Raw genomic sequence first — 27,015 nt, forward strand, 5'->3', positions numbered from 1 at the left:
AAATGCTTTCCCTACAGACCCTGTTGCGTCTTATTGTTCCACAGACACACTTATGTTCTGTGGATCTAAAGGATGCCTATGTATATATTCCCACTCACCTCTCTTGCAGGAAATTCTTCTGGTTCTGTACTTGCTTATTTCACTTCTTGTTTACTGCTTTTCCTTTTGGGCTTTCCATAACCTGAAGAGTATTTACAAACTGTCTAGCACCAGTGATACCTTTCTGCCAAACTGAGGGAATTCAGACTTTCCTTTGCTTAGACAATCTGCTAATCCAGGCTACCTCATCTAAGACATTACTGCAACACCTCCATTTCACCCTCAACCTGCAACTACAGTTGGGATTCACCTTCAGCTGCAAAAAGTCCTCTCTTCAGCCTACCCAGGACCTAGTGCTCCTGGTATGCAGATTGGACACCAAGCAGATGCAGGTCTGCCTGCCTCAGGAGAAGATACTAAGCCTTCGGCTTACTTCCACACCATCTCATCCTTTGACACATGCTCAGTCAAAGAACATCTGAGGGTCTTGGGTTTCATGGCAGCAACCATCCCAGTGCTGCTCCTAACTGGGTTTCATATCAGGAAAACTATCTTCCTAGTAGCCCTTACTTCTGCTAGTAGAGTCTCAGCACTTCAAGCAATCATGGCCGTTCCACCCTTTCTTATTTTTCACAAGGACAGAGTGTCCTAACTCACAGAATAGGGAGAAAGGACTCCTGCATTCTTTAGATGTGCACAGACAGCTGATATTTTATTTGGATAAAACTAAATTATTTGCAAGTCAGACCGATTATTTCATTCGTGGACTCCAAACTGGGCCAATCAGTCTCCAAACAAAGCATTGCAAACCAGAGCTTTAAGTGCATCTCCTTGTGTTATTCAAAATATGGCAAATCCTTGCCCATGTTCCCTTGAGCTCACTCTACCTGGGCAGTGACATCCTTGGGGGGCCTTCTACAAAGGGGTTGATGCAAGGACAATCCTGGATGCTCCCACCTGGTGTTCTGTACACAGTTTCAATAGACACTACAGAATTGATGCCTTCTCAAGATTCAGAACTGCCTTCACTAGGTCATTTCTGTCTGGACTCTTGGACAGTACTTCTCTCCATTAACCATCCTCCATTCTATTCCCTTGAGTTCTGGGAATCACCCATCAGTTTGGAATACTGCAACAGTGATCTCAGTCAGGACATAGTACAGTTGTGTAAGAAATTACCACAACAGTAGATGTCCTACTGATCACTGTTGCAGTGTTCCTTCCCCCCTTCTTCCCCCTGTAGATACCATCTCTTTCTCTCTTACTGCCCCATCTGCAGGACTCTAGGAATGAGAGGGGCTCCTTTCACTCCCCGCTTGTCCCTTCCTAGCTTGGCAGTCTCAGATGTCTTCAGGCCGCCAGCTTAAAGATGGTCTGAAGATCTTTACTCATATGGCTGTATATATACCCCTGTGTCTGTGAGGTTTAGCTTTGGTACCCCAGACAGACATCAGCGGTGAAATCCTATCCGTTTGGAATACTGCAACAGTGATCAATAGAACATTTACTGTTATGGTAAGTATTTACACAACTCTACTTTTATTAGAGTAGCCATTCCTGTCATTCCCCTGTGGAGAATTTGTTTAATATCCCTTTTAATTACCCTTTCCTCTTTTACAGTTTGGAAATGTTTGTCATTGTTCCGGTTCCAAAAAGTGGAAGATCTTGCTGTGCCAACAGTTGCCCACCTACTGCCATCCTCCCTACTCTGGGAAGATTGTTGGAATTTCTTGTTTTGTCTGAGAACTTAGATTACTGTTTCAAATCCGCATTTTCCTTCATTACCAGAATAGTTTCGTACCTAGTTATAACAGTAAAAACTGTTGTATGAACTCTCACCAGTACCATGTTAATTAGGACAGACAGGCAGACATTGCAGTATTTTGGCTGTCTTCATAGAACTTGTCAGTGCTGCTGACTATCTTGATCCAGCCCTGCTTTAAGCAGTTGTTGACACCAGCTTCCTTTCTGAATGGTAGAATCTTCTAGGTCAAGGTTATAAATAAGTTGTCTAGCTTTACAGGTTTCTTGTCCTGAGACCTTCCGGACTTCCTCCTAGCCACTCTGCTATGTTTCCTGTTTGATAAATGCTGAGCTTACCTACATGCAATTTATTTTTCCTGTGTACAGAAAGGATCTTCATCAGGACTTCAAGTTGTCATTTAGATGGTTCATCTCCAATGCCCCCAGAGATGATCACTGAAGAAAAATGAAAAGCTGTTCTTTTTCACTCTGATCCCTGAAACAGCCTTCTTTAGGTATTTAGGAGTGTCTTTGAAATAACTTGATATCTTTTTCAGTTTGGCCCTCTCTTTTAAGTAACGTACCAGCTTTCTCCATTCTAGACTGTGCATCTGTGTGATAACGGGACTTGGGTAGCAGCATTCCAGGTTAAGTACAACCATATACTTACTGGTAGTGTTTCCAAAACTTACTGTTTTCCCTTGTTCTACAGTAAAGCATATGTCAATTTATTGTCCTCACTCAATCTGCTGAACAGTATTTTAGTTCCTGGGAAAGAAGACTGGCTTCTAGTTGCCCCAGGTTGCATTGCCTTTATTATTCTAGCTTAACTGTAAGCTTCTGCCTAATGATAATTATGCCCCTATTTTCTCCTCCTTTGATAGTGATTTTATTTTGAGCTTAAGCTCCACTAACTCTGATCATGTCTGAAAGATTTGGTAATTGACTCAAATGTTAAATACTCTGTTTCAGCGCTAGACCTGAATCATGAACTTAAAGCATAAAATTCGGCCAGAAGTCACTTGCTGTCAGTTAGTAGTAGTTATTCAAAAATGAACAGTAAAATCAAGAGTTTTGAGTGTGCATGTTCTTCTCTACTGAAGTCTGAAACATCTTATAATCTTATCTATAGCTTGCACATTTTTTCCCAGCCTTGAGCACCGGAGTCAGTAATTCGTCATAACAAGACATGTTTGTAGTAGTCCAGGTGGCCTTATCAGAGAAGATTCTACACACTATCTTTCTGCTCTTCTAAAGTCATTCTGATAGACAAATAAAATGTTTCACATGAGATTGAAAAGCTTCACATTTTTATGCGTTTTACCTGAGGTCACTGCTAACTATGTAGAGGTACTTTTCCAATCCTCATCATCAGCCCCCTTTTTCCCTGTGTTCTACATAGGGTTGGGGTCAATTGTTGCCATCTCTCTCTATTCAGTGCCACTCCTACCTTCTTCAACTCATCCTAACTGTAGCAGATCTTCTCTCACACAATCTGTCCACCCATTTACTGGGCACCTTCATTTCATCTTACCTTCTTCCTGTCTGTCTCAAATCATCTTCACCAGATTGTCTTCTGCTTTTCTGCACATGTCCAAACCACTGTAATCTGTTCTCTTTTATCTTTTCTGCCATTAGAACTGCTTTGGCTTCTACCTTTATGTCCTCATTTCTTTGTCCTAGAGAGTGCATCCTAACATCTGTCTCAGGCACTTCATCTATATCACTTCTAGCTTCCTTGACTGCTCTGCCTTTACTACCCAGGTTTCTGTACCATACAATAGTATTGGTTGCACCAGTTTTTTACACCTTACTTGTCTGCTTCTTTGGCATTTTTTTATCATTCACTACCCCTGACACTGTGCCAATTGACTGTAGCCCCTCTAATCCTAGCTTTGACCTCCTCATTCAGACTTCCCTTCTCCTTGTTCACCCCTCCCAGATACTTGAAGTGATAACCTGTTCCACCATTTTCCCTTCTATCTCAATCCTCAGTTTCTTTTGATTTCCCCTATTTGCTGCCATTACAACTGTCTTGTATGTACTCAGTTTCATACCACATGCCTTCAGTTTTGCATTCCATTCCCCTATCCTTTGCTGAAGTTCTTGCTTAGAATCTGCCTGTAATGCCACATCGTCTACATACAGCAACTTTGTTGATCTGTCCTCTCTGACCTCTTTGCTACTGTAGTCCATAACCAGTATTAATACTAGTGAACTCTTGATGCACACCCACTCCCACTGGGAACCCCTCTGAGATTTAACACTGTACTTGAGTCATTTGGTCCTTGCACGTAGCCTGCATTAATTCTATCAATGTTTCTGGGACTTCAATCCACCACCCAAATCAACTTTCTTGGGACCTTGTCATATGCTTTCTGCAAGTCAAGGAATGCCCACCCAGTTGTACTCTTTTTTTCCTTATCCCAACTTCTTCTGAAGTCTCTGTCTCACTACAAATGTAGGTCAGTTGTGCTGCATCCTGATCTGGATCCAAACTGTTCATCTGCCATTTTACTTTGTACTACTCTGCATATTCATTTATCAATCACCGTTTCCGGAGCTTTCATGCAATGTAATTGGAGTTTGATATCTCTGAAATGCCCACAGCTGTCAATGTCCCCTTTGTTCTTGAACATTGGTAGTAGTATGCTTATTCTCCAGTCATCTGGGATACGCCTTTCTCTCCATACCGCTGTGAGTACCCTGATAAGCCATTTCTCCCCCGTCTACCCAACATCTTGATCATGTCTGCTGTGACCTCATCTGAGTCTGCTGCTTTCCCTGATTTCATTTTCCTTAGTGTTCTTACTTCTTCTAGGGTGCATTCCTCTTCTTTCATTGTAGGCTGTGTATGGAGTGGTACAGCTACTGCAGAGTATTCTTTGTTCAGAAGCTGCTGCAAGTACTTCCATCTGTCTTTGATGTCCTGTGGACTGGTGAGCGGGTTATTGCTGGCATCCCTTAAGAAGGGTATCTGACTATCTTCTTTATCTTTCTGTCTTTGCCTTGCAACCTGAGATAGTTTATTTGGGCCATGTACTGAGTCACTTTCCAAAAGCAGGTAGAGTGCCTCTAATGCCTTGTTCTTTGCTATTGCAGCTGCTCTGTTAGCTAACCAGTATTCCTTCCTAGCCGGATCCATCTTTTCTAGCTCTCACTTTTCTTTTCACTCCTTTCTTTAGATGACTTCCGGGACTTCTGTATTCCACCACCAGCTTTCTTTATGTACCTTATTTCCATACCTGGATAAGCCATATATATGTTCTGTAGTCCTCACAAAATGGCCTTTTGAGCAGCTACCATTCTTCTTGAACTCCACCTAGTTCCTCTAATTCTTGAGCTGCTAGAGCCCTGAGTAATTCCATGAGCTCTTGTGCTTTCTCACTAGTCAACTTCCAGGTCTTTAACTTGGTCTGTGTTGACCGTAGAGCCTTCTCTGAGCACTGCTTGCAACTGATTGTGGCAACCAGTAGTTTATGCTGTGGGCTGATTGTTTCACTGGGGATGACTTTGCAGTCACTGATTCTACCCCGGTGCCCTTTCCTTATTAGGAGGAAGTACCTGAATTGCATGTTGACCACTCTTGTATGTGATCTTGTGACTGTCTTGCTGAACCATGTGTTAGCCACAATCAAGCCATTTCCCAGACAGAAGTCTAGAATGGCCTCTCCCTTTTTATTCCTGTTGTGCAACCCATGTGGACCCAGGCAGTCCTCATATCCAGGTCTGCCATTGTCAGCACCAATTCATGCTGTCCTGTTTTTCTAGTAGGTTTTACAACTGCTGTGTAAATGCAGTCTTTTCCTCACTATCACACAGGTTGGTTGGTTTTATGTTCAGCTTTTCCTCAACAGTGCTGTCCCAGGTAACCCAGCTTGAGCAACTGGACAGTGGATGGCCAGTTGCTAATTGACCCAGGCTTGCTGGGTTTTATGGCAGGCACACTAGCCAAAAGGGTACATACAACCCTCCCACCATTAGTATGAATCCCTGACATAGGTCAGAGTAGGCCAGGTCCTCAACCCACTTATCAGCAATGCCCATTTAATGACAGTAGTCAACACAACTGAATTTTGCTAGCTCTGCCACAGTGCACAGTCTTTAATCCATGTTCTCCTGTCTTGAGGATACTGCGCTCAGCACAGTAGATGCCCAAAGTAGTTGGTCTGTACATGTCATCCATCTAGCCTCTATTTTTGCTCGGTAATCAAATCATCTACATAAGACAAATATACTGGTATCTCAGTTTCCTTTCCCATCTTCCAACATATTTAATCTATTTTTGACATAAAAGTTGAAATAACTGCATTCATTACTAGAACAAAAAATACACATAGGTAAGGGACAGCCCGGCTTAACTCCCCTTCTTACCCCAATCTGTTTTCCCATCCCCATCCATTTACCATTGCTTTCACCCTCATTTTTATAGTTTCCATGATGTTTTACTTATTCCATATGCTTACATTATTTCCTACATCTCCTCATGGCTTATCTAATCAAATACCTTGTCTATATCACAAGTAACCAGTCTTATTTCTTTTTTCTGTCAAAATCATATTTAATATTTCCTTTACTATTATTAAAATTTCCTTTACTCCTCTCCCTTTTACACCAAACACACAGTTTCTTATTATTTCATTAAACACTTTTTGCAATCTTTTATTGTATTATTCTCATATTTATTTTATAATCAGTATTCCCTAAAGTTATTGGTCTCTAGTTTCTTATATCGTTAATTTCATTTTTTTCCATATAAATGTTATCACCCCACTTCTTCCTGCACCATCCCTTTATCTAACCATTCATTTAATCCTATACAGAAAGCCACTTTTTATCCCATATCCTTTAACTTGTAAAACTCGCTTAGTCCGTCTAATCTGGGTGCTGACTGTTTTCTCTCTTTTATTACTTCCTGAATTTCTTTCATAGTTATCTCCTTTTATGCTTTAGTACCTTCAGATATTTTAACACACCATTCCTGTTACTCAATTTCTTCCTTTTCATACATTTTTTTTACAAATATTTCTACTACTTCTGTTATTTTGTTTATTTTACACCACCCCGTAATCAAATAATGCATCCATTCTTCCTCCCTTTATTCTCATTGGCTTTCTTAAGTGATGCATTTTATTTCATACCTTTTAAGAAAAATCTTTGCCTAAATAACATATTTGTAATTTTCTGTTTGGCTCCTCCTTCTTCCTTTTTTCTCAATTTGTACTTGAAGCGCTTTCATTATTATATTACATTTCTACTTGGTACCATTAAAAGTTTCTTATACTTTTCTTTAAACTCTACCCACCATACAGAGCAATTTTCATAAATTTCATTCACTGTCTTATGTTCTCATAATGTCTCTCTCTCCAGTTTTATTTCTTCTTTCTTACTAACTTCAGTTAACTTTTAATTCCTTTTTCTTCTTTCTTTATCTCTTTATTCTCACCCGTTCTTGCCCAAACAGCTCTGTGATCAGAAAACTCAGCAGTTTTCCATACTTTCTATTTTGTCCATTCCATTGAACATATTAAATCTATCTCTGTTTTTAAATATCCTTCTCTGATGAATCCACTCTTTTTCCTATCTGTAGTTCTTCATATTGTGTAACTTTAATACTTTCACATCTTGTGTTACTTTCCCCTTCTCTTTCCTTAAATTACAGTTAGTCTCTCATTGTAGTAATAAAACATATTAACCAAAACGTACTTTAAGACCTCAAACATATTTTCCTGTCATATTTGTATGTGTATAAATTTCAAATAATCTTACGTCGTTCTCCTTTTTCTTATATCACACATCACCATCCTACCTAGTATTAGTATTTTTAACATCTAACAGCTTGTGTCTGTGTCTTTCAGCTTTTCCCAGTTAGGGGTCGCCACAGCGGAACTCCGGTCCGCTAATGATTGGCAGTTGATTTTTATGTACCGGCTTGCCAGGCCTGATGCACAACCTTCAACGAAGGTACGCCCATTCACGCATGTCTCCACGCAGAAGATGCTCTAGCTGAGAATCGAACCGGACAGCGTCTTACTGTGAGGCGACAACGCTACCGCAGCACCACCACCGCTTAACATCTAACAGTTAATATTATAAATACTTTATTTCTTATCAAAATCCCTATACCTGAACAATTCTTATTTCCTATAGACCATATAAAAGACAGAAGTAGCACTGACACTGATGCAGCCATTTATTACAGTGTCTTATGTAGAGAGAGAGAGAGAGACAAAGTCAAAATACCAGGATTTTCAAGCAGACATAAGAGCAATGTGGGAGAAAGACATCCAGACAGCTGCAATAGTACTAAGAGCAACAGGGCTAATAAAGAATTTACAATCATGCTTAAATATGCTACCACTATACATAACCCCCGTATGAATTATAGAAGGAGGCAGGAATATTGTGGATGCTGAGAAGAGCACTTTTGGGTAACATAACATCAAAGACTGAAACAGTACTAATTAAATGAGCACTAATCACACCTTGATGTAGTAATGGAGTCCATTCCCGTCAAGGTATCTGAAACCCAAAACACTTGAAGAAATTAAACCTAATTGGAAAACTATATAGTCTTGTTTCTTCAAAAGGCCTCAGTTATACCCCTTTTCTGTTTTTTTTTATACATTTTGTATCTCAAAAACATATAATTTCTGCTTTCACCTTCTTATACCTTTCAGTTACCATTAGCCCCCTGATATAATTTCTAGTACTGTTCGCATTAACATTTAGCATATTTACATAATCCTTTTCCTTTCTTTGCTTCATTTTTTCCAACTTTTATTTTTCTTTTCCTTTTTCATACTTTTCATACTATTGACTTTTCATTATTTTTGTTCTTGCTCTTCTCCTCTGTCATAATCCCCGTCTTCTCCTTCCTCAGTTCCCAGTAGATTATGCAAGCTCTCATTTCTGAATATTGGGTGGCACAGTGATGCAATGCAATGGTTAACATTGTTGCCTCACAACAAGATGTTTTTTGGTTCAGTTCTTGACTGGGGTGCCTTTTGTGTGGAGTATGCATGTCCTCCCTGCATTCGTATGGGTTTCCTCTGGGTACTCCACTTTCCTCCCACATTCCAAAGGCATGCGTATGGAATGTTTCTCCACTGAAAATAGGCAGTGTCCTAGTCTGACTTTCCAGGTCAACAAAATGTTAAACAAATAAGTACCCCCACACACACACACACACACACACACAATATTTACCTCTTTTTTCTGAATTTATTTTATGTTCTTTATTTTCTTCCACAAAATCATCTATCTCATCATATTTGCTGTTATCTTCAGTATTTTCTTCAGCTATATTTTTTCCTGTAACTTAGGACAATCAAGCCAAAAATGCCCTTGGGCATTTCATTCACTATATGTTTTGGTTTACAGTTTTTACCTGTATGTCTCCTCTCTCCACATTGCCTGCATCTTCATTTTTCAAGGTTCTTTACTAAATGCCTTTCATCTCCACTGGAAAAAAAAACAGGACTTTGGCCACAGTATCTCACAGTCCCCCCTCTTTCCATTAACATTTATTACATTTTGAACATGTTGTATCCTTCTAGCACATTCATTGTTAGTAACACTTCCCACCCCCCAGCCTGTACATGTTTTTCATCAAATAACTTTTTATAGCACTTCTTTACAAACAGATAAGAAAAAGACTTCATTTCACTAATGTCAGTGTCAGCAGTTCTGAACTGTACTTGCACTTTCTTTTTAAGTTCCAGTCCAAAATGTAAATATATATAGTGTAGCCGTAGCTCAGTCTATTACCTTCCTACTTCAGACATGATTTTTACCAGTAAACCAGATGTTTCAAAAGTCACTTCACAAAAGTCTTCAGTTCTCAAATGTATTAATGTTATGTCTTTTATATTAATCCTAAAGGAAAAGTTGTATTGTCCAAAATGTCATATCTGTTTAAGCAAAAGTCATTCTTCAGTGGTTCATAGGTGTATACAAGACTAACAACCACCACTGGGACCTTTTTTTAAGCCTAGCCATGCATCCCAATTCTCTGATAAGTTCTCATACCCATGATAAGTGTAAGCAGGGGCTAGGGATATAACACATTTACAGGCTGCCTGTGTCCATTAGAGACACAGGTGACAAACCAGGGATGAATTTCCTGTTCCCCATCCAGTTGTCCAAGTTACACTTGAATTAGGTTAGGGAGGAACTCTGCTTTGCATGGATGGGGGAGCCTGTTCCAGAGAAAGGGTATTGTCTGGGGCACATACCTGTCTCTCCAGCATCTTTGTTTTAATTGTTGCCACAGGCTTCTTATTTTTGATTTGTTCACTTACAGTTTTTTGCTGTATACTTCTTACTGTTACCACATCTGTTTGTCTTCCCCTTCTTACAGCATCAACAGCAACCCTGTTACTGATGGGTACTTTTAAAATTAGTTACTCCACTATCCAAACACATCAGTGTTTTCAGCTATTCTATCTCCAAAATCCACTGCTTTTTCTGTCAAAACTGTTAATTCTTCTGCTTCCTTAACGTGATCAGCTTGCTTCTGCTCCATTTTCTGGTTCACTTTTCTCCATCAAATTCAACAAATCATGTTTTGGTAATTTACCTCCTTCTAACTCAGTTACAGTAATTTCCGCAGTTCCAGTAATTTCAGTCACCTCTCAGATTGCTTCTTCCAACACACACTCACTGTCCCATCTCACATGGCATCCTCCATTTTAAATTTCTCACAACCAAGTCAGCATCCACCCTCCAGAACCACCTAGTGGTTGTGATGCAAAACAACAAGACAAAGAGTAGGGGGTCTTTATTGTCACAGCTTGTATACATTATTTACTTATTATTCATTATTTACAACTATTTACATTTTTATTTTCAGTGTAATACAGTCCCATGTATTTTAATCATTCCCCCATCCTTTTTACTGTAAGCAAAAAGTATCTTCTTCAAAATTTCAGATAACTATTTCCCATTATATTTTAGTTCATTCAATCTCTCGTGGCTTATTGTCCATAAAACATTGAACATTTTTATCTATTTCATTTACCTGTTTTTATTTTCTATTACGTTAATACCCATATTCTAACATATTCATATTTAAGTCTTCAACATTTTAATACCTTTCATTATCTTATTTTCACATTTTCTCCCATAATTCCTTCACTCTAGAACAATACAAAAAACATTTTCTGTTTCAACTTCCCTACAATAATTACACACCCTCTCTTGTAGCCTTTTGTAAGGCATGCTAGCTTTGACAGGTAGTTTACTTGTTGTCATTCTCCACAAAAAGTCATTACATTCATGAATTCATTTACACCAAGCAAATCTTATTTAAATTGCATTTCTTTTTTTCAATTTCTAAATGTTTCCTTTGGTAAATATAATAATGTTCATTCATTATACTAAAATACCATTCTTTTCTGCCCTCTTCCTACATTTCTATGTATTTGGTTTCTATAAAAAATTGTTCTGATACTCCATCTTCATTTACGTAATTTTTTCCATCTTTTCCCTAAACCAATCCTCTCCCAAATATCCTTATATTTATCTTTCATTATAACATGTAATACATTAAAATGTTATTCTTTTAATCCTACCAAAACTTTATAAAGATTCAAAGAAAATGCATGAACATGTGAGTTAATTAACCTTAATCCCCCTTCCTCTTCTTTATCATAGAAAATCCTTCTTCTAACTGGATTTGACCTTGATCCCCATATAAATGTGAATATTATAGACAGTAACTCTTTTTCATACCTAGACAGAATCATATATACACTTGCTGGCAAAATAATAAAATTTATTAAATATACTTTTTATATGATAGTTTATATGACTCCCAAAACATTATCTCTATCTTGATTTCTATATATTTCCCACTTTTTCTTTATGTATACTTGTTCCAAATATTATCCCCAAAATATACATAACTTTGTCATTAAACTGAATACCTCTTTATTAACCAAAAACCCAATCCCTTTACTTTTGTCTTTATTTATAGGTAAACCAAGCACCTTTACATGCCAATTTAATTTTTTGATTCCTTCTTCCGTTCACTACTTATTCTTAGTAACTAAAACAATATCAACTGTGTAAGTAAAATTATTGGAATTTGTACTACTATTTCTATTTGTATCTTGCCATTTTCAACACTTTATTCATCTTATTAAAATCTACATTTATAACTAATGCAAATTGAATACTACTAACTAGGCATCCCTGCCTTATCCCACACTTGTTTTTATTTCTTATTATTCTTATTATTCTGTCAAATGCTTTACTCATGTCTCCTACCAGAACATTAGTTTCCATCTTTTTATTTATAATGTCATCTATCTCTTCTCTCATTATCCATAATAGATCTTGACTTCCTTTCCCTTTCTTACCAAAAATGGTATATTCAAGCAGTTCATCTACACTTATTTTCTACTCTTTTTCCTATTATTGTCATAAATATCTTATAATCCATTACATATTTGCTTTTCTACTATTCCGTTTTCCAACCATTTATTTAATGCTTCCACAAAATACACTTTGTCATTCTTCCATATTAGTATATATGAGATACTCAATATCATCCATTCCTGTAGCTTTTTACATATTTAGATCTTTTAGAATTTCATTAAATTGTTCTACACTTGTATATATTTTTTCAGACTCACTATCCTCTTTACTCAATTTTGTAACTTTCCATTTTTGCCCGTCTTTCATCTCCTTTTTAAATGTATTCTTTATGTGCTTCCTTATTACTTCAAACATTTTTTCTTGCACATTTACTCTTTCTCCTTCATTTTTTTCTTCAATTCCCTCATTATTCTCTCTTTTTTCTTACTATTTTATTTAAATATGGAGCCACCTCTTCTTTTTTCCCTTGGAAGAAATACCGTTGTTTATGTAACACTTTCTTCACCTACTTCATTTCATGTATCTTCTTCTTCTTTTCTTTACTTCCTGACTCAATTGCCTAAACTTTAGTTTCACTTTCCTTCTCATCACTGCTTAATATTCCAAAACATGTTTTTTATATTTTTCTTTAAAACTTATCCACCAGCTCATCCAATTTTCATAAAAAATTCTCATGTCTACATGATCTTTCCATAATTGATTTCTCTCTTCCTCATGTGAATCTTTTTCATTAAATCTCTTAATGCCTTTACATATTCTTGCATATTCTTTCTTTTCCCTGCACGTCTACCCATATAGCAAGATCTTCCGAGAAGCCTAATAACTTTATTCCTTCTTGTACAACCTTCAAACTATCAGATATTACAAAATAATCAGTTTCCAGTTTTATATATTTTCTAAGTCTAATGTTTGTAATCCCATATATATCTATATCCTTATCAGATGCTCAAGTTGCAGAACGTCGAAGACTATATGGTCGAAACATATGACCGAAGTTTTGCAACCTCAAAATAAATGTAAAAACACAAAAATGAAATCAAACAAATTACCATGACATTTTTGCAGGGGGGAAAGCCCCCCTGCACACCCCACCCCCTGCTACTTGAATATACCAACTCCGAGATTGCACTACAGTGAGGAAAATGGCAAATTCTGAGTGTTGCACTGTACAGCAATCTGAATTCAAAGTGTTTAAAGTTGCAAAAGTTCAGTTATATGGTCTCGACCATATGGTCTTCAGCTTTCTGCAACTCGAGCATCTGATGGGAATAAACTTTTTCATTATGTCATATACATTCCTAACATCACATCCTTCGTTCTTTCCTTTTCTTAAATCAGAATGAAAGTTCCCCAGTAATATTATTTCCATGTTTACTCTTACATAATTTATGATTTTGTTAAACATTATCTCTTTCTTTCTTTGTGACATATGCATAAATTGCAATAACTCTATACACATCTTTTTTCCACCTTATATCTGTTACCGTTGTTCTACCCAATTCTGTAATCTAAAACTTTTATTGTTTCATGAAATAATTCACCAAATCCAGAACGTGTATCTTTTCTCATATTCCAAACAGTAGTTCCCCCAATGACTCTTCATTTGTAACTTTTCTTTTGTTAATATTCTCGTGTCTTCGAATATAATTATATGCTGTCAAGTTTTGTGCGCCATTCTAATGTACCTATTTTTCTTCAAATATTCTTTATACTTTTGACATTTATAGCTAACATTTTCAGCTTCCTTTTAATATACTTTTATTATCCCCTTCCAATTCTACCCTTTACCTTTTTTATTTTCCTTCACAATTGTACTTTTAAACTTTTTTCTTTCTCCCTTTTCCCTATAGAATTATTTTTTCCTTCACCGTTTTCCAGTTTACATATTCATCTTCAGTTGTTTCTTGTACCAATTCCTCCCTTTCACTATTTTCATTTGTATCTGCTGTTTTTTCCTTTTTATTTTCTTGTGTACTAATTTGTTCTTCATATCCCTTTTCTACATTTTTTTGTATATTACGCACACATTCCTGTATCTGCTGTGGTGCTCTAACTTCTATATATTCTTCACAGTCCACCCATACATGTCCGGTTTGCCCACATTTTTTACATATCACATCACATTTTCAGCTTCATGCCCCAGCTTGCCACAAATAAAACATTTTCTTTTGTCACAATCCGGCTTGCCACAAATAAAACATTTTCTTTTATCACAATTGCTGATCAAGTTATTTTCTTTTCTGCAAAAAATAATGTTTTTAGATGTCCCCCAGTATTTAACAAAACTTCTGTTACCTTGCACATTTGTCACACTTGGAATATGTATGAAATCTTCATTTCCATTTTCAAAATCACCCTACATTCCCATCCCCCAGCCCATAAACCTCTGTCATCATAAATGTTTATAGTGTCTAAAGCTTTTTTACATAAAGTTTTAAATAGTCCTTTAACACTTCTTTTTCAGCACCAGTTTGAAATTGCACAGAAATCCTCTTTTTTTCTATTAAGTGTTTGTACTACATATGAATTCCATGGATTACAATTTTCCTCAGTTTCAAACTGTTCTAAAATCTTCTCCATGTACTGTCCTGTCTTATACAAAATGTCACAAAAAGTCTCTCTTATTAATAAGCATAAAAGCTCTTAGCTCCTTATGGGGGAGTGTCCAAGGGTGCAATTACATTGTCCCAGACCTCGTACATTTTGAGCCCTTTTTCTTCTTTATTACTTTACCTTACTACAAATGTCTTCCTTGCTAACTCTTACTCCTTCCGCTTGTCATTCTCCTTCTTTTAACGTCTGCATATATGACTTTTTCTCATTCACAATCCCTCTCACCTCCTCTTCATATATTCTATCCATAATCTTGCCCCTCTATGCTGCCATCTCGCTCTCTGGTTCACTTTGATTCACCAAGTCCCTTAAATAAACATCCCGCAACCCTCCTGATTGGAGGGTTGTAACAACATATTCTTGTGTTGATTCCTCTTTCTTGAAGAGGTTCTGTTGAAAAATAACTTCTGAGTCGATCAAAGACACAGTTGCCCTTTCCTCCATAGCCACACACTGCTTTTGAAAAGGCTCGACTCCCCTTTCCTTGTGTCCAACATTTCCCTTTTTTTTTTTCTTCTGCAGTTCTTTGTCTTATCACTGCTTTTATTCAACAGCCTTTAAGCTTCTCCATACCAGAAATTTTCTGTCTTTGGGCAGTACTCCATTTACATACCTACCTTCTCAGCTCCTTTTTCTCCTTAGCATAGAACTTTTACTGATCTGTTTGTTTTTTTTTTTCCTTCATTTTCTCTGCAGCTTGTGGCCTGGTGTAACCCCACGCAGTTTGACCTCGCTACGCTCAGGCTCACTTCACTCCCCTACCATACCCCCATTCCTACCCACCCCTACTTTCATTTGATTTATACCTATCCTAGTCATTCCCCTCATGATATCACACACCTGATCAACATATCACATTGCAAGTACCTACCTCCTCACCTTCCTGTCTCATTTTACTAACTACTACAGTACAATCCTCCCACTCACTGCTACTTACATATTTCTCAATCTGCTGCAGCTTCACTCAGCTCACCTCTATTAGCTTATTTCACCTCAAGCTTTTTTTAATCTCTCATCCTACTGTAGCAACACCCTCATAGTATTTTTAGCTCAATACTTTTTTCGTTACCATGGCCTTACTCGCATCAATCATTATCATCACTGCCCTACTACCCATCCTATTTCTATCCTGTTACTTAACCTCCTACCACTCCAGTCATCTCATGTTCTATCACTCTCCAACTCTGCCTACTTTCCTGACCCTCTATAATAATAGAGATACTGTACACATCTCCCCTCAATTACTTAATCTTAATACTATATGCTTCCCACCCAAATACTGTCATATCTGTAGCTTCTCATGTTCCTTTCATGAACAACTCGAGCTCTTCTCTAAACTAAAATATTTCATACTTCATTGGCTTACCACTATTCAACTCCAATCTGACATACACACAAACCCAGGCCCCACTCTTTCCACTAATACTGACCCAAACCATCCTCCAAATTCTGTCAATACGAACTACCTCACCACACCACTCATATCATGTAACTCTGACATATCTATTATACACATTAATCTTAGAAGCCTCCTTAATAAAGTCCAGGAATTCCATGCTACTCTTACACTATACTCCCTGGACATAGCCATAATTACTCAAGCCACATATAAAAAATGAAGAATTACTTCCTCCCAGCTGTTGCCTTATTAGAAAGGATATATTATCCAAACGTGGTGGTGGTATTGCCATAATGTACAAGGACCACCTCAACTTAGTTCAGCTATCGACAGCACCTCCTCAACTGCCTAGAGCTGAAATCTTACCAACAAGCTTTACAAATCAATACCCAAAAGTCCATTATCTTAATAGCCATCTATCTCCCACCCACTAATAACCTCTCACACATTGAAAACATCCTAGAATGGGTATCCTACAACTTTTCTCAAGTGACTATAATACCTGGAGATTTTAATATTGACTGGTTTTCCTGTTCCTCAAACTCTCCTTCCAACTTTATCAAACTGTGTGCTTTTATCCAAAATATTTCTCAACCTACACACATTGATAAGGTCTCAAACAAGCATTCTCTACTTGACTGGATCTTAACAAACAAACAAATCCAATTACAACTGTGACACAGGTTGTCCCCCTGATTCTCTTGGTGACCACCACCCCACCTACCTTATCAGAAAACGTACACAGGGTTTAAATAATACTATATATTGATATATAGGTAATAAAAAACAGTTCTTCCCATTGCTTTTTAACACCCTATTACATAAATTACATACATATAACTGGTCACCCCTAAAAACCTAAAGTTGGATCTTGCTGTTCAGTACTTTAATAATGCATTCCTGCAAATTCTAAATCTTGCTCCTTTCAGAAAAATTCATTCCAAGTCCAAACAACTTCCTTACTTATCTGAAGAGACTATCCATCTACTTCAACATCGGGGCAAAGCCTGGACTCACTATTGCAAAGACAAGAATAGTAGCAATTATAATCAGGCCAAAAAACAAATTAGACATGACAAAAAGACTTGCTTCCAAACATGCCAGCTAAAATACCAAAACAACTCCCAAAGATTCTGGCAATCTTCAACCTCCTCCTAAACACAGGAAACCATTCACACCACCCCCAACATCTAACTATGCTGTATAACTACACAATTCAATACCCACTTTATCACCTTCAACACCTCATTACTTAACGTCAATTCCACACTTTCCTTACCACCGAACACAATACTCCTCTGTTCTCTCTTAAACCAATCCAAACTAATTATATACAAAACTTCCTAACAAAAATAAAACCATGTACTCCTGCTGCAGATGAATTACTTGGTGAATTTCTTAAACTTGCTGCTAAATCTACCTCTTATCCTATATCTTTTCTTGTTAACTGCTCTATCTCTGAACAGTATGCCCCCCTACTTTGGAAAATATCACATGTCATATCCCTGCACAAAGGAGGCCCCTCACCTTTCCAATTACAGGCCCTTAGTTATACTTTCTCCACTTGCCAAAATCTTAGAAAAATGCATGCATAAACAGACATTAGACCACCTCTTAACACATGACCTTCTGTCTTCTACTCAGCATAGCTTCCACCCCAAACATAGTACCAATACTGCCTATTAAGTTTCACCAACACTGTAAACCACCTCAAAAACAACCACCACCTTGTTGCTGCCACCTTCCTTGATATGTCAAAAGCCTTTGACATTGTATCCCATCAAATACTCCTAAACAAACTTGCCTCTCTTAATTTCAGCTCAGATACCCTCCAGTGGTTCCACAGCTACCTCTCCAGCTGTAAACAAGCCACCATATGGGAGCACAAACTATCTCCCCTTTTACCCATCACTGAACAGGTCGCACAAGGGTCTATCTTAGGCCCACTTCTGTTTACTATCTGATGACCTTTATACTGCAGCTCCACCTGCCTCTATCATACAATATGCTGATGATGCATCCCTTATTTGCTCTGCCTCTCCTTATATGAACACCAAGTAAAGTCTCAGACTGCCCTCCATAACATTGAGAAATACCTCTCAGAACACCAACTAATTCTAAACCCTAACAAGACCAAACTTATGGTATTTTCTAATTCATCTAATAAAAACCAACAAACTCACCTCTCTATCTTCCCCTGTAATGGTACAAAAATTGAACTGGTCGAACATACTAAACTCCTTGATGTTACCTTGTACTGCAGTCTAAAATTTGACAGACTGCTCTAACAATCAAGAAGTCCACACAAAATTAGGTGCACTTTACAGAGCTAAATCATATCTTACCAACCATGCAAAAATAGCTACTGCCAGAACTCCCCTACTTTCCACCCTTGTCTATTGTTCTCAAGTCTTCACAAGTCTGAATTGAATAGCCTAGAAGTTTGCTATAATAAAATCGCCAAATTTGTGGCTAATCTTCCCCACAGATCTCACTATTGTATTGCCCTACAAAAACTAAACTGGATTGAACTCCCAAACTTACTAGCCCTAAACCAACTAATAGTAGCTCACTCTGTTATCCATAAACCTAACTATTGCCCAACCCTATCCAGCCTCGTACAACCATATGCTAATCTTAGCTCACTCAGATCAGCTGATAAAAGCTTGCTCAAAGTTATCAAAATGCACAACTCTTTTGGTGATTATTTATACAGCTCCTCCATAGCAAAAACCTGGAGTTCCCTTCCCCAGTAACAGCTCCTTACTAATTATTAGTCCAATCACTGGTTATGCTCCTGTACGTCTTCTGGCTAAGCAAACATACTACACTACTGCCTTTCTGCCTATGTTAACTCAGCGTTTATTGTTTTGTCTTATTAATGTCATACTTGGATCATTTAGATTGTTTTTTCTTTATTTTTATCAGCTATTATTCACTAGATCTTTACTGCACTATGTAATTATGTACATTTTCTTAGTAATCTTTTTGTATTTATAACATACAAATCTGACTGTAAATATTGTAATCTTTATTTGGGACCTTTTCTCTCTGGGTCTCCGCTAAAAATGGGCTTTTTTTTTCCCAGTCGGACACTACTCGGTTACCAAATGTAAAATAAAATAAATAACTAAATGAATACATTTCTTTCTCATTAAACACCATCTCTCCCTCTTGCAATGACTCGCCTGTCTTTTCTTTACTATTCATCGTTTCAGCCATAACAGCCCTGTTTACGTCATGAGTCACACGTACAGTTCAGCATTGCACACACAATGTTTCTGAACCGATGCATTTTAATGCAAACAGACTGTACAAAACAAGTGGTCGTTGTTACACGATTTATTACATTTTGTTTTCCTTTACACTGAACCAAGTCAGCTGTACTTAGTCTTAGTAATGGCTGCACCTGCATCAGTCTGTGATGCTGCAAGAGTGATATAATCCTGTATAACATTCACATATTTAGCACTTGTGTGTTATGTGGTCTTTTATAAGATCAGAATGATTATTTAAAAATAAGGACAAGTTAGCACCTGAAAGATAAAACTGATAAGGTTATAATGTGTGAAATTACACACTATTGCATCATGTTATAATGATGGCGATCACAGGAGAGGATCCTTAAAACCTGTGGTGCTGTTGATTAAGTGATGTCACAAAGACAAGGAAATGACATTTACATTTGAAGATTCGTAAAGTATCTTGTTCAAGTGGAAATGCTTTTTATTAAAACTTGGATTAGACTTCATTTTGCATTGCTAAGTTAAGTAAATAATGCGGCTTTTACTTGATTGAGTTTTATTATGTTAAACTATTTGATGCAACATTTTGAATTTTGTAATAAAAAGTAGTTAATGGAAAATACATAGGTGCATTTTAAAAAGCTAGTACAGTTGACAAATTTATTAACTAAATATGTTTGTTTCTTTGGTTATGTTTCTGTTTTGAAAACGGTGGTGTTAACATTGTTCATGGTACTTATCTTTACTGTTTTGGATAGAATTCATTTCATGGCCAAAAGCAGTTGTTTGTTAGAACCATAAGTGCTTGCAGAAGCCCTTCAATAAGTTTGTATTTTCTGTATCAATAAAAAGTATAGAAAATATGGTTTTCTAATAATGTGTTTTACAGAGTTTTATGTGTGGGATAGAACATGAGACTGCCATCATTATGGTAAAAATAATTGTAGTGTTAAACATTTAGCTTTTGTTGCTGCGTCCAATGGAAATAACTTAAAGCTGCTTAGCCTACATAAGTCTGTTAACAAAACTTGTTAGTAATCGAGATGATTGCACGCATACATGCCCATTTTCTGTAATGTTGCAGTTGGTATGAACTAACTACGTGGTACTTGCAGAGCCAAACATTTTTTTCATACTGACATCTGTTTTTCTAACACTGACGTCTGTTTTTCTTGTATCTTCAGGAACAGTTTATTGAATTGTGCAAGACCCTGTACAACATGTTTAGTGAAGACCCCAGTGAACAGGAGCTGTACCATGCGACAGCTACTGTAACCAGCCTTCTCCTAGAGATTGGCGAAGTTGGCAAACTCTTCAGCAGCCAGATGTCTTTGGAACAGGATGGGGAGCAAGGCCATAGATCTCACAGCGAACAGTATTGTCACAAAATAGCAGACTCATTCCAAACTATCCTAAATGCTGAGGATGAAGAAACACTTTGTGTTGAGCATGCTTTGTGTAGTCAAATGGAAGAAATTAAGCTGGAAGACTCTTCACCCAAAGACACTGCTGCAACATCAGCAATGCATACGTCAGATGACGAAACCAAAGATGACAGCTCAATGTCTTCATATTCTGTATTAAGTGCTGGTTCACAGGAAGATTACAAGCTTCACTGTGAGGACATTGCGGATGACACAGTGCTGGTACGTAACAATCACAGTACTTCTCTTCCCAACAGTAGCAGCATAGACAGAGACTGGACCATAACCTTTGAACAGTTTTTAGCATCTGTATTGACTGAGCCATTCCTGGTGAAGTACTTTGAAAAGCCTGTTGAAATGCTGCCCAGGATCACCACGGCCAAGAATGTGAGAGTAATGGGCAAGCAGATACTGACCAGTGACTACGACATTTCCCCCATCTCAGGATGAAATGCACAAATGCTGGGTGGTAGTCGCATTTCAGCAAAGAAAAATGACTTACCTCTGTACATAAGGCAGATCTGTTATATACTGTATCATTCGGCTGTTTTTGACTTCAGACTTGTGTCCTTGTTGCTGTGAGTTCTGACTTCATTATAAATGGTAAAACATGATTTTATCTTTTAAAGGATGGTATTGCAGACACATTTAGTAGGACAGTTATAGTGGTAATGCAACATTTGTCATGAATACAGTGTGCTACCAGTCACAGTTACCTTTCTTTAACCTTAATAATAAAATGTCTTTCTTGTTCCAGTACTGCCATTTCGTGTAAAAACACCAAAGCCATGCCACATGTATTTACCTTAAGATGAATGATGCTTACCTGCCCTTTACTGTGTAGTTACTTTGTGACAAAGTCTACTCTGATACTATTAGAATTATTTTATTTTAACAGCTAAGTAGCATTTTAAGAGTTGCTTCCACACCATTTTTAATATGCGAGATTGAATTTATTTTCTGATATCTGTGGTTCATATTTATCCATGCAGTGTGACAGCAAACATTTGATGACTTTGAAAGAGAGTCCTTCCAGTTCCTTGTATCACCCTTTTCCATGACAGTCGTACATAAAACTTTCATTATTTTGTCATCCTGTGTTATTTGAAGACATAACAAAGACTGTTTGACTGTGACTTACAATCTGTAGTGTTACACTTTGTACGCATTAACATTCGATATTACATAGATACAGTATATACACGATGTTTGTAAATTATTAGTGCAAACTACAATCGGTAATGTACTGCTGTGTTTTAGAGTAAAACTAGACACCGTGACACTTTATACAATTATATTAAAACTTTGTTCATTCTGTACTGTTGTACATAAGACCAGAGCACCTGCACTTTGAATCTTCTTTCTTTCCTTAACACAAATGTTTTTAAGATTTATTTTAATATTTATTTATACTTTCCTGGAGAACATCGTTGCTGTCTTTTAATTTTTTGTCTAGTTATGTGATCTATTTCTGAACTGAAATATTGTACAGACAGTGCATGTGTCTGACATGAACTGTAAAGGAAACTGAAGCTGCTATTTTAATTCGTTTCTGTTTACAGTAACCTTTTTACCTGTCTAGTTTGTGTTTATTAACTACATTGTGTGAATATAAAGAAAAGGATATATAACAAGGTATTAGCATATATGCACGACAGACTGATGTAATTTTTTTATTAGGCTATTGACATTTGTAATGTCTAATAAAAAATAAAGTATATAAACATTTTGGACAATATCTTTGCATACATCTTTTTTAAACAGACGTTTTAATGTTGACAGGTTAAGTGAATCCATCATTTCTGTGCTGTTTTTAAAGACAAGAGGCTTGTTTGTGTTTTCTTAGATCACTGTAGATCACAGTGGGATATGATGGCCAGTGCCTGTCACTGCATTAGAGCAGTGGGGTATGCTGGTCAGTGCCTCTCACTGCATTAGAGCAGTGGGGTATGCTGGTCAGTGCCTCTCACTGCATTAGAGCAGTGGGGTATGCTGGTCAGTGCCTCTCACTGCATTAGAGCAGTGGGGTATGCTGGTCAGTAACTATCACTGCATTAGAGCAGTGGGGTATGCTGGTCAGTGCCTGTCACTGCATTAGAGCAGTGGGGTATGATGGCCAGTGCCTGTCACTGCATTAGAGCAGTGGGGTATGATGGCCAGTAACTATCACTGCATTAGAGTAGTGGGGTATGATGGTCAGTGCCTATCACTGCATTAGAGCAGTGTGGTATGCTAGTCAGTAACTATCACTGCATTAGAGCAGTTGGGGTATGCTGGTCAGTGCCTATCACTGCATTAGAGCAGTGGGATATGCTGGTCAGTGCCTATCACTGCATTAGAGCAGTGTGGTATGCTGGTCAGGAACTATCACTGCATTAGAGCAGTGGTATATGATGGTCAGTGCCTCTCACTGCATTAGAGCAGTGGAGTAATGCTGATCAGCGGTTGTCCAAGACTCTGACTTCATCATACTCTCTTTTTTTGACAGCTGCTTGACTTTTTCCTTTAGGTTTTGTCATTTGCTCAAATCACTTTAAGTAATATTAGCATTAAGGTAGTCTGCTAAGAAAAGTGAAATGAGCTGTGAGTTTTTATTCATTTAATAAAATCTCTGGTCTGTCTGAAATGCAAGATCCGATACTACAAGTCCTGAAAACTTGAAAATTAAACTGCAGTTTAAAAAAATTGTGAATTCTGAAAATTGCTGTCTGTTTTTTTATATAATTTTTGTCCCTGCAGCCCCCATACTGTGCTGTATCTTAACTCTGAAACAGCTGTGCCTTGATAAGTAAGCAGGTGAGTCTGAGTGTTAGTACATATTTCTCCTGACTGCACTTAGTTTCACTGTTCCACGGAGCTCACTGAATGTCCTGGGTCTTTAAATAGTTAGTGTAGTTTGAGAAATGATGGAGATAGAGGCTTACCAGAACAAGTTTACCCTGTAATTAAAATTCATGGGCATTCCTTATGTATTGGAGATATATGAATGACTTTAATATATTGTTTTATTGCCTTTTTAACCTTTTAAACTCTCATGCTACAAGCTGGAATCCAAGCATTATAATGCATGTTTATATTACCTTGTGTATACTGTACTGTTTGTAAACATTTGTATGGTGTATATAATACTTTGTGGAGCTTTTCTCCCCGGTTCTCTGCTGAAAAAGAGTGCAAGCTCAGTCAGACATTCCCAGTCAACAATGCCAAATAAATGGGGTAGAAAACAATCCCAGAAGCAGGGGATTACACTCACGCTTCCATTTCTGACACAGTAACATTTGGCATGCATTAGAACATCACATTACTGTGCACCATTTCCACTAACAATTGAGACATTTGAGAGGATAACAGAGGTCTGGGAGTAGGAAGATCATTGGATAAGTGTAGTTCCACTTATCACAATTATTACATGCTTTTCTTTTTAAAACAGCATTCTGATTGGCGGGGAGAAGAATGTTTGCATTAGACAAACCAGTACACAATCCCAGTTTAAAAAGATAAGTTTAAAAAGATGGTGGGATGGGTCTGTGTTTGTATGAAACAAGCTAAGTTACTTTGGGTAGAGCTGGATTCCTCAGATCACAGTAAAACATTTAAAGGCATATCCTTTTAAAAGGTGGCAGTTTGAAACGGGTGCATGTCTACATGTGAAAGCAACTTGTCTTTGCCTTTTGATCAAACATTAAATGTCATGAGATGTGTGAGTGAAACAAACTGAATAAATTAAGGGCAAAGTTTATTGCCAAGAGTCAGTCATCAGTGTTGCACTCAGAAAGTGGTTAGTCTGTCAGTTTGGCTGGAAGTTAGTGTATGTGAAAACTGCTACCTTCCCATTAATTTATTAAACAGCCAAGTATCACTGTTAAGCTGCTTCACTTGATTTCATTTAAACGTCTTCACTTGATTCTATTCAAACATTAGAAGTGTCACTGAACAAAATTTGGCAACTTGATTGGTAGAGCATGTGTGTCTTTGATGGACCTGTAGCCATGCAGGATTGTATGTCTGCCTTACTTCCATTGCTTACTGGGAAAGGCTGAGACAAGGCAAGTACTGAAGAATGGCTGAATGGTCCTTGTATGAAAGCAGCTGACTTGTTAATCACTTGATCACAGTTAAATGGACTGGGGACTCGATATGTAACAAGTTAAGCACATCATTATAGGCAGAATTTAGTTTTAAAACAAAAATAAGAAAAATGAAGTCAGTGGTCTCCAGATGCCTCCTTTATTAGCAAATGAGAAGTGCAGAAGAATGTTAGTGGAGCATTTTATAAAGCATTCAAATTAGTCACATGATGATAAAAAGCCAATCGGCTTAAGAAATTGCTGAACACAATTCCCACATCACAGTCCATGAATAATAAATACAGCGTACAGATGTAACAAGTAAAAGAATAGATAGAATTAATAAATTGCAGTTAATGCAAGTGTTTAAATCTCATTTTGGCCTATTAAACTTACATTTTAGACCGATATTGTCACTAAGACATAGTGGGTAAGGAGACCCAGGAGCAATTGGCCGAAGTGTTCTGTTTCATCTAATGTCACATTGTCTTGCATCCAGCTTAACATATTCAAGGACAATATAGTTTTTTTTTAAAGAAACACACAGTAATGATTCTTCAGATAATGTATTCTATTGTGCACTTATTTTGGAACATACTTTTTCATAAATTCCTTTGATTCCTTACATATTTTGCTGCCAAACATATATTACAAGTTACAACATAAATAGTATAAGGTATATTGTAGTTAAATTGCTCAGTGGTATTGCAAACTTCTCCTGTGTAAAATAAGGACTGTTTACTACATAGTATTTGCTTCAAAACCAATGTGTGTGTGTGCGCGTGCACATGTGCATGTACCCTTTTTTCTTGTTACACATGCATATTGTGTCTTACATAATCATTCTGTAGCTTTTTCTAAATAATAGCAGTTTTTGTTTGAAAAAAATAAAACTGGAGCCATCTGCATTTAAATTTTCAGCATTTCACTGATGAAGTTTCCAGTTCTTACTAATTTTAATAATAGCCTGCATCAACACTGTAAGTGATTAGCATGCTTAAATATTTATTGGTCTAATAAAATGATTGTAGCTGAGGGCATGCTACTTCTGTATTAATGATTGACTTGTACATATCAACTCTCCCTGCTTTGACTTCTGCCAGTACTGTTTACACTAGGTTCATAGGTAGGTACTAAGCTAATAGCCCTAGAGCCTATATAAGCCTAGCCAAAAAGGTACACTGGTTTTTGCCACCCAAGAAAATTATTTTCCTGTGCCCCTGTCAAGCAGAGCCACAGAAGTGATCCCCAGGGTGAATTTCCTATTTCCCATCCAGTCATCAAGATTTTTCTTGAAGAGTGCTAATGAGGAGCTCTGTTTGACATAAATAGGTAGTCTGTTCCAGAGTATGGGAAGTCTTTGGGACAGGAATCTATTCCTCCAGCATGTTTTGTTTATTGTGGTGACAAGGTTTAGGTCCTTAGAGCGTGTAGTTAGGAGGGATTGGGATTTCTTTAAGTAGAGCATGTCCAACAGCTCTGGGTTTGACATAGTTTTGTATGATAGGCAGAGATCGCCTCTGAGTAGGCAATATGCGACGGAGTAAAGCTGGAGTTTTTTGAGACTGTCTGCGTAGGGCATCTGTTTGAGGCCAGTAATTCTCTTTGTGAGGTATTACTGTGGCCTTTCCAGTTGTTGTAGTTGTCTTGTGAGGTACTTACTAAAAGGGGCATTGTACTCTGTAATGGGTCTAATGAGTGATGAGTAGAGGGGAAAAAATGACCTCTTTTTTTTGGATGAGAAACCTTTTGTGATGAGGTGTGCCACATAAAAGAATACCCTGACCACTGTGGCGATGTGATTATCAAAGGAGAGACTACTGTCCACTTGTGTCCCAAGGTCTCATCACAGTTTCAGTGTTAAGTAGACTACCACCTATGTGGTAGTTCATGGGCACAGAGTTTTTGCCAAAGGGGATGACAGTGCATTTTTGGTATTGAGCTTGAGGCCATGGCTTTGACACCAGGCATCTGTCTCACTGAGGAACTTTTGTAGGATGTCCACATTGTTAGGAGTTTTGATTATGGCTCCTAGTTTGCAGTCATCTGTGAACTTAGTTAGCCAAAGACCTTCTGTATTAGCCTGTACTTCAGAGAAGTAG

General features: G+C 37.4%; 1 protein-coding gene across 2 annotated transcripts in view; it reads left to right on the forward strand.

Annotated features, from left to right (window-relative positions):
• TBC1D9 (TBC1 domain family member 9) overlaps nt 1–22,584 on the forward strand; it is a 790,231-nt gene extending 767,647 nt beyond the window's left edge. For both annotated transcript variants that reach the window (XM_044062283.1, XM_044062284.1), the window contains exon 21: nt 20,607–22,584. In XM_044062283.1, coding sequence (XP_043918218.1) covers nt 20,607–21,296 — 690 coding nt within the window. In that variant the 3' untranslated portion in view covers nt 21,297–22,584. The remainder of the gene's footprint in view (nt 1–20,606) is intronic.
• The last annotated feature ends 4,431 nt before the right edge of the window (nt 22,585–27,015 follow it).

This window comes from Protopterus annectens, chromosome 2.part1, assembly GCF_019279795.1.
Source record: "Protopterus annectens isolate FY-2018-M chromosome 2.part1, PAN1.0, whole genome shotgun sequence".
NCBI classification, from domain to species: domain Eukaryota; kingdom Metazoa; phylum Chordata; order Ceratodontiformes; family Protopteridae; genus Protopterus; species Protopterus annectens.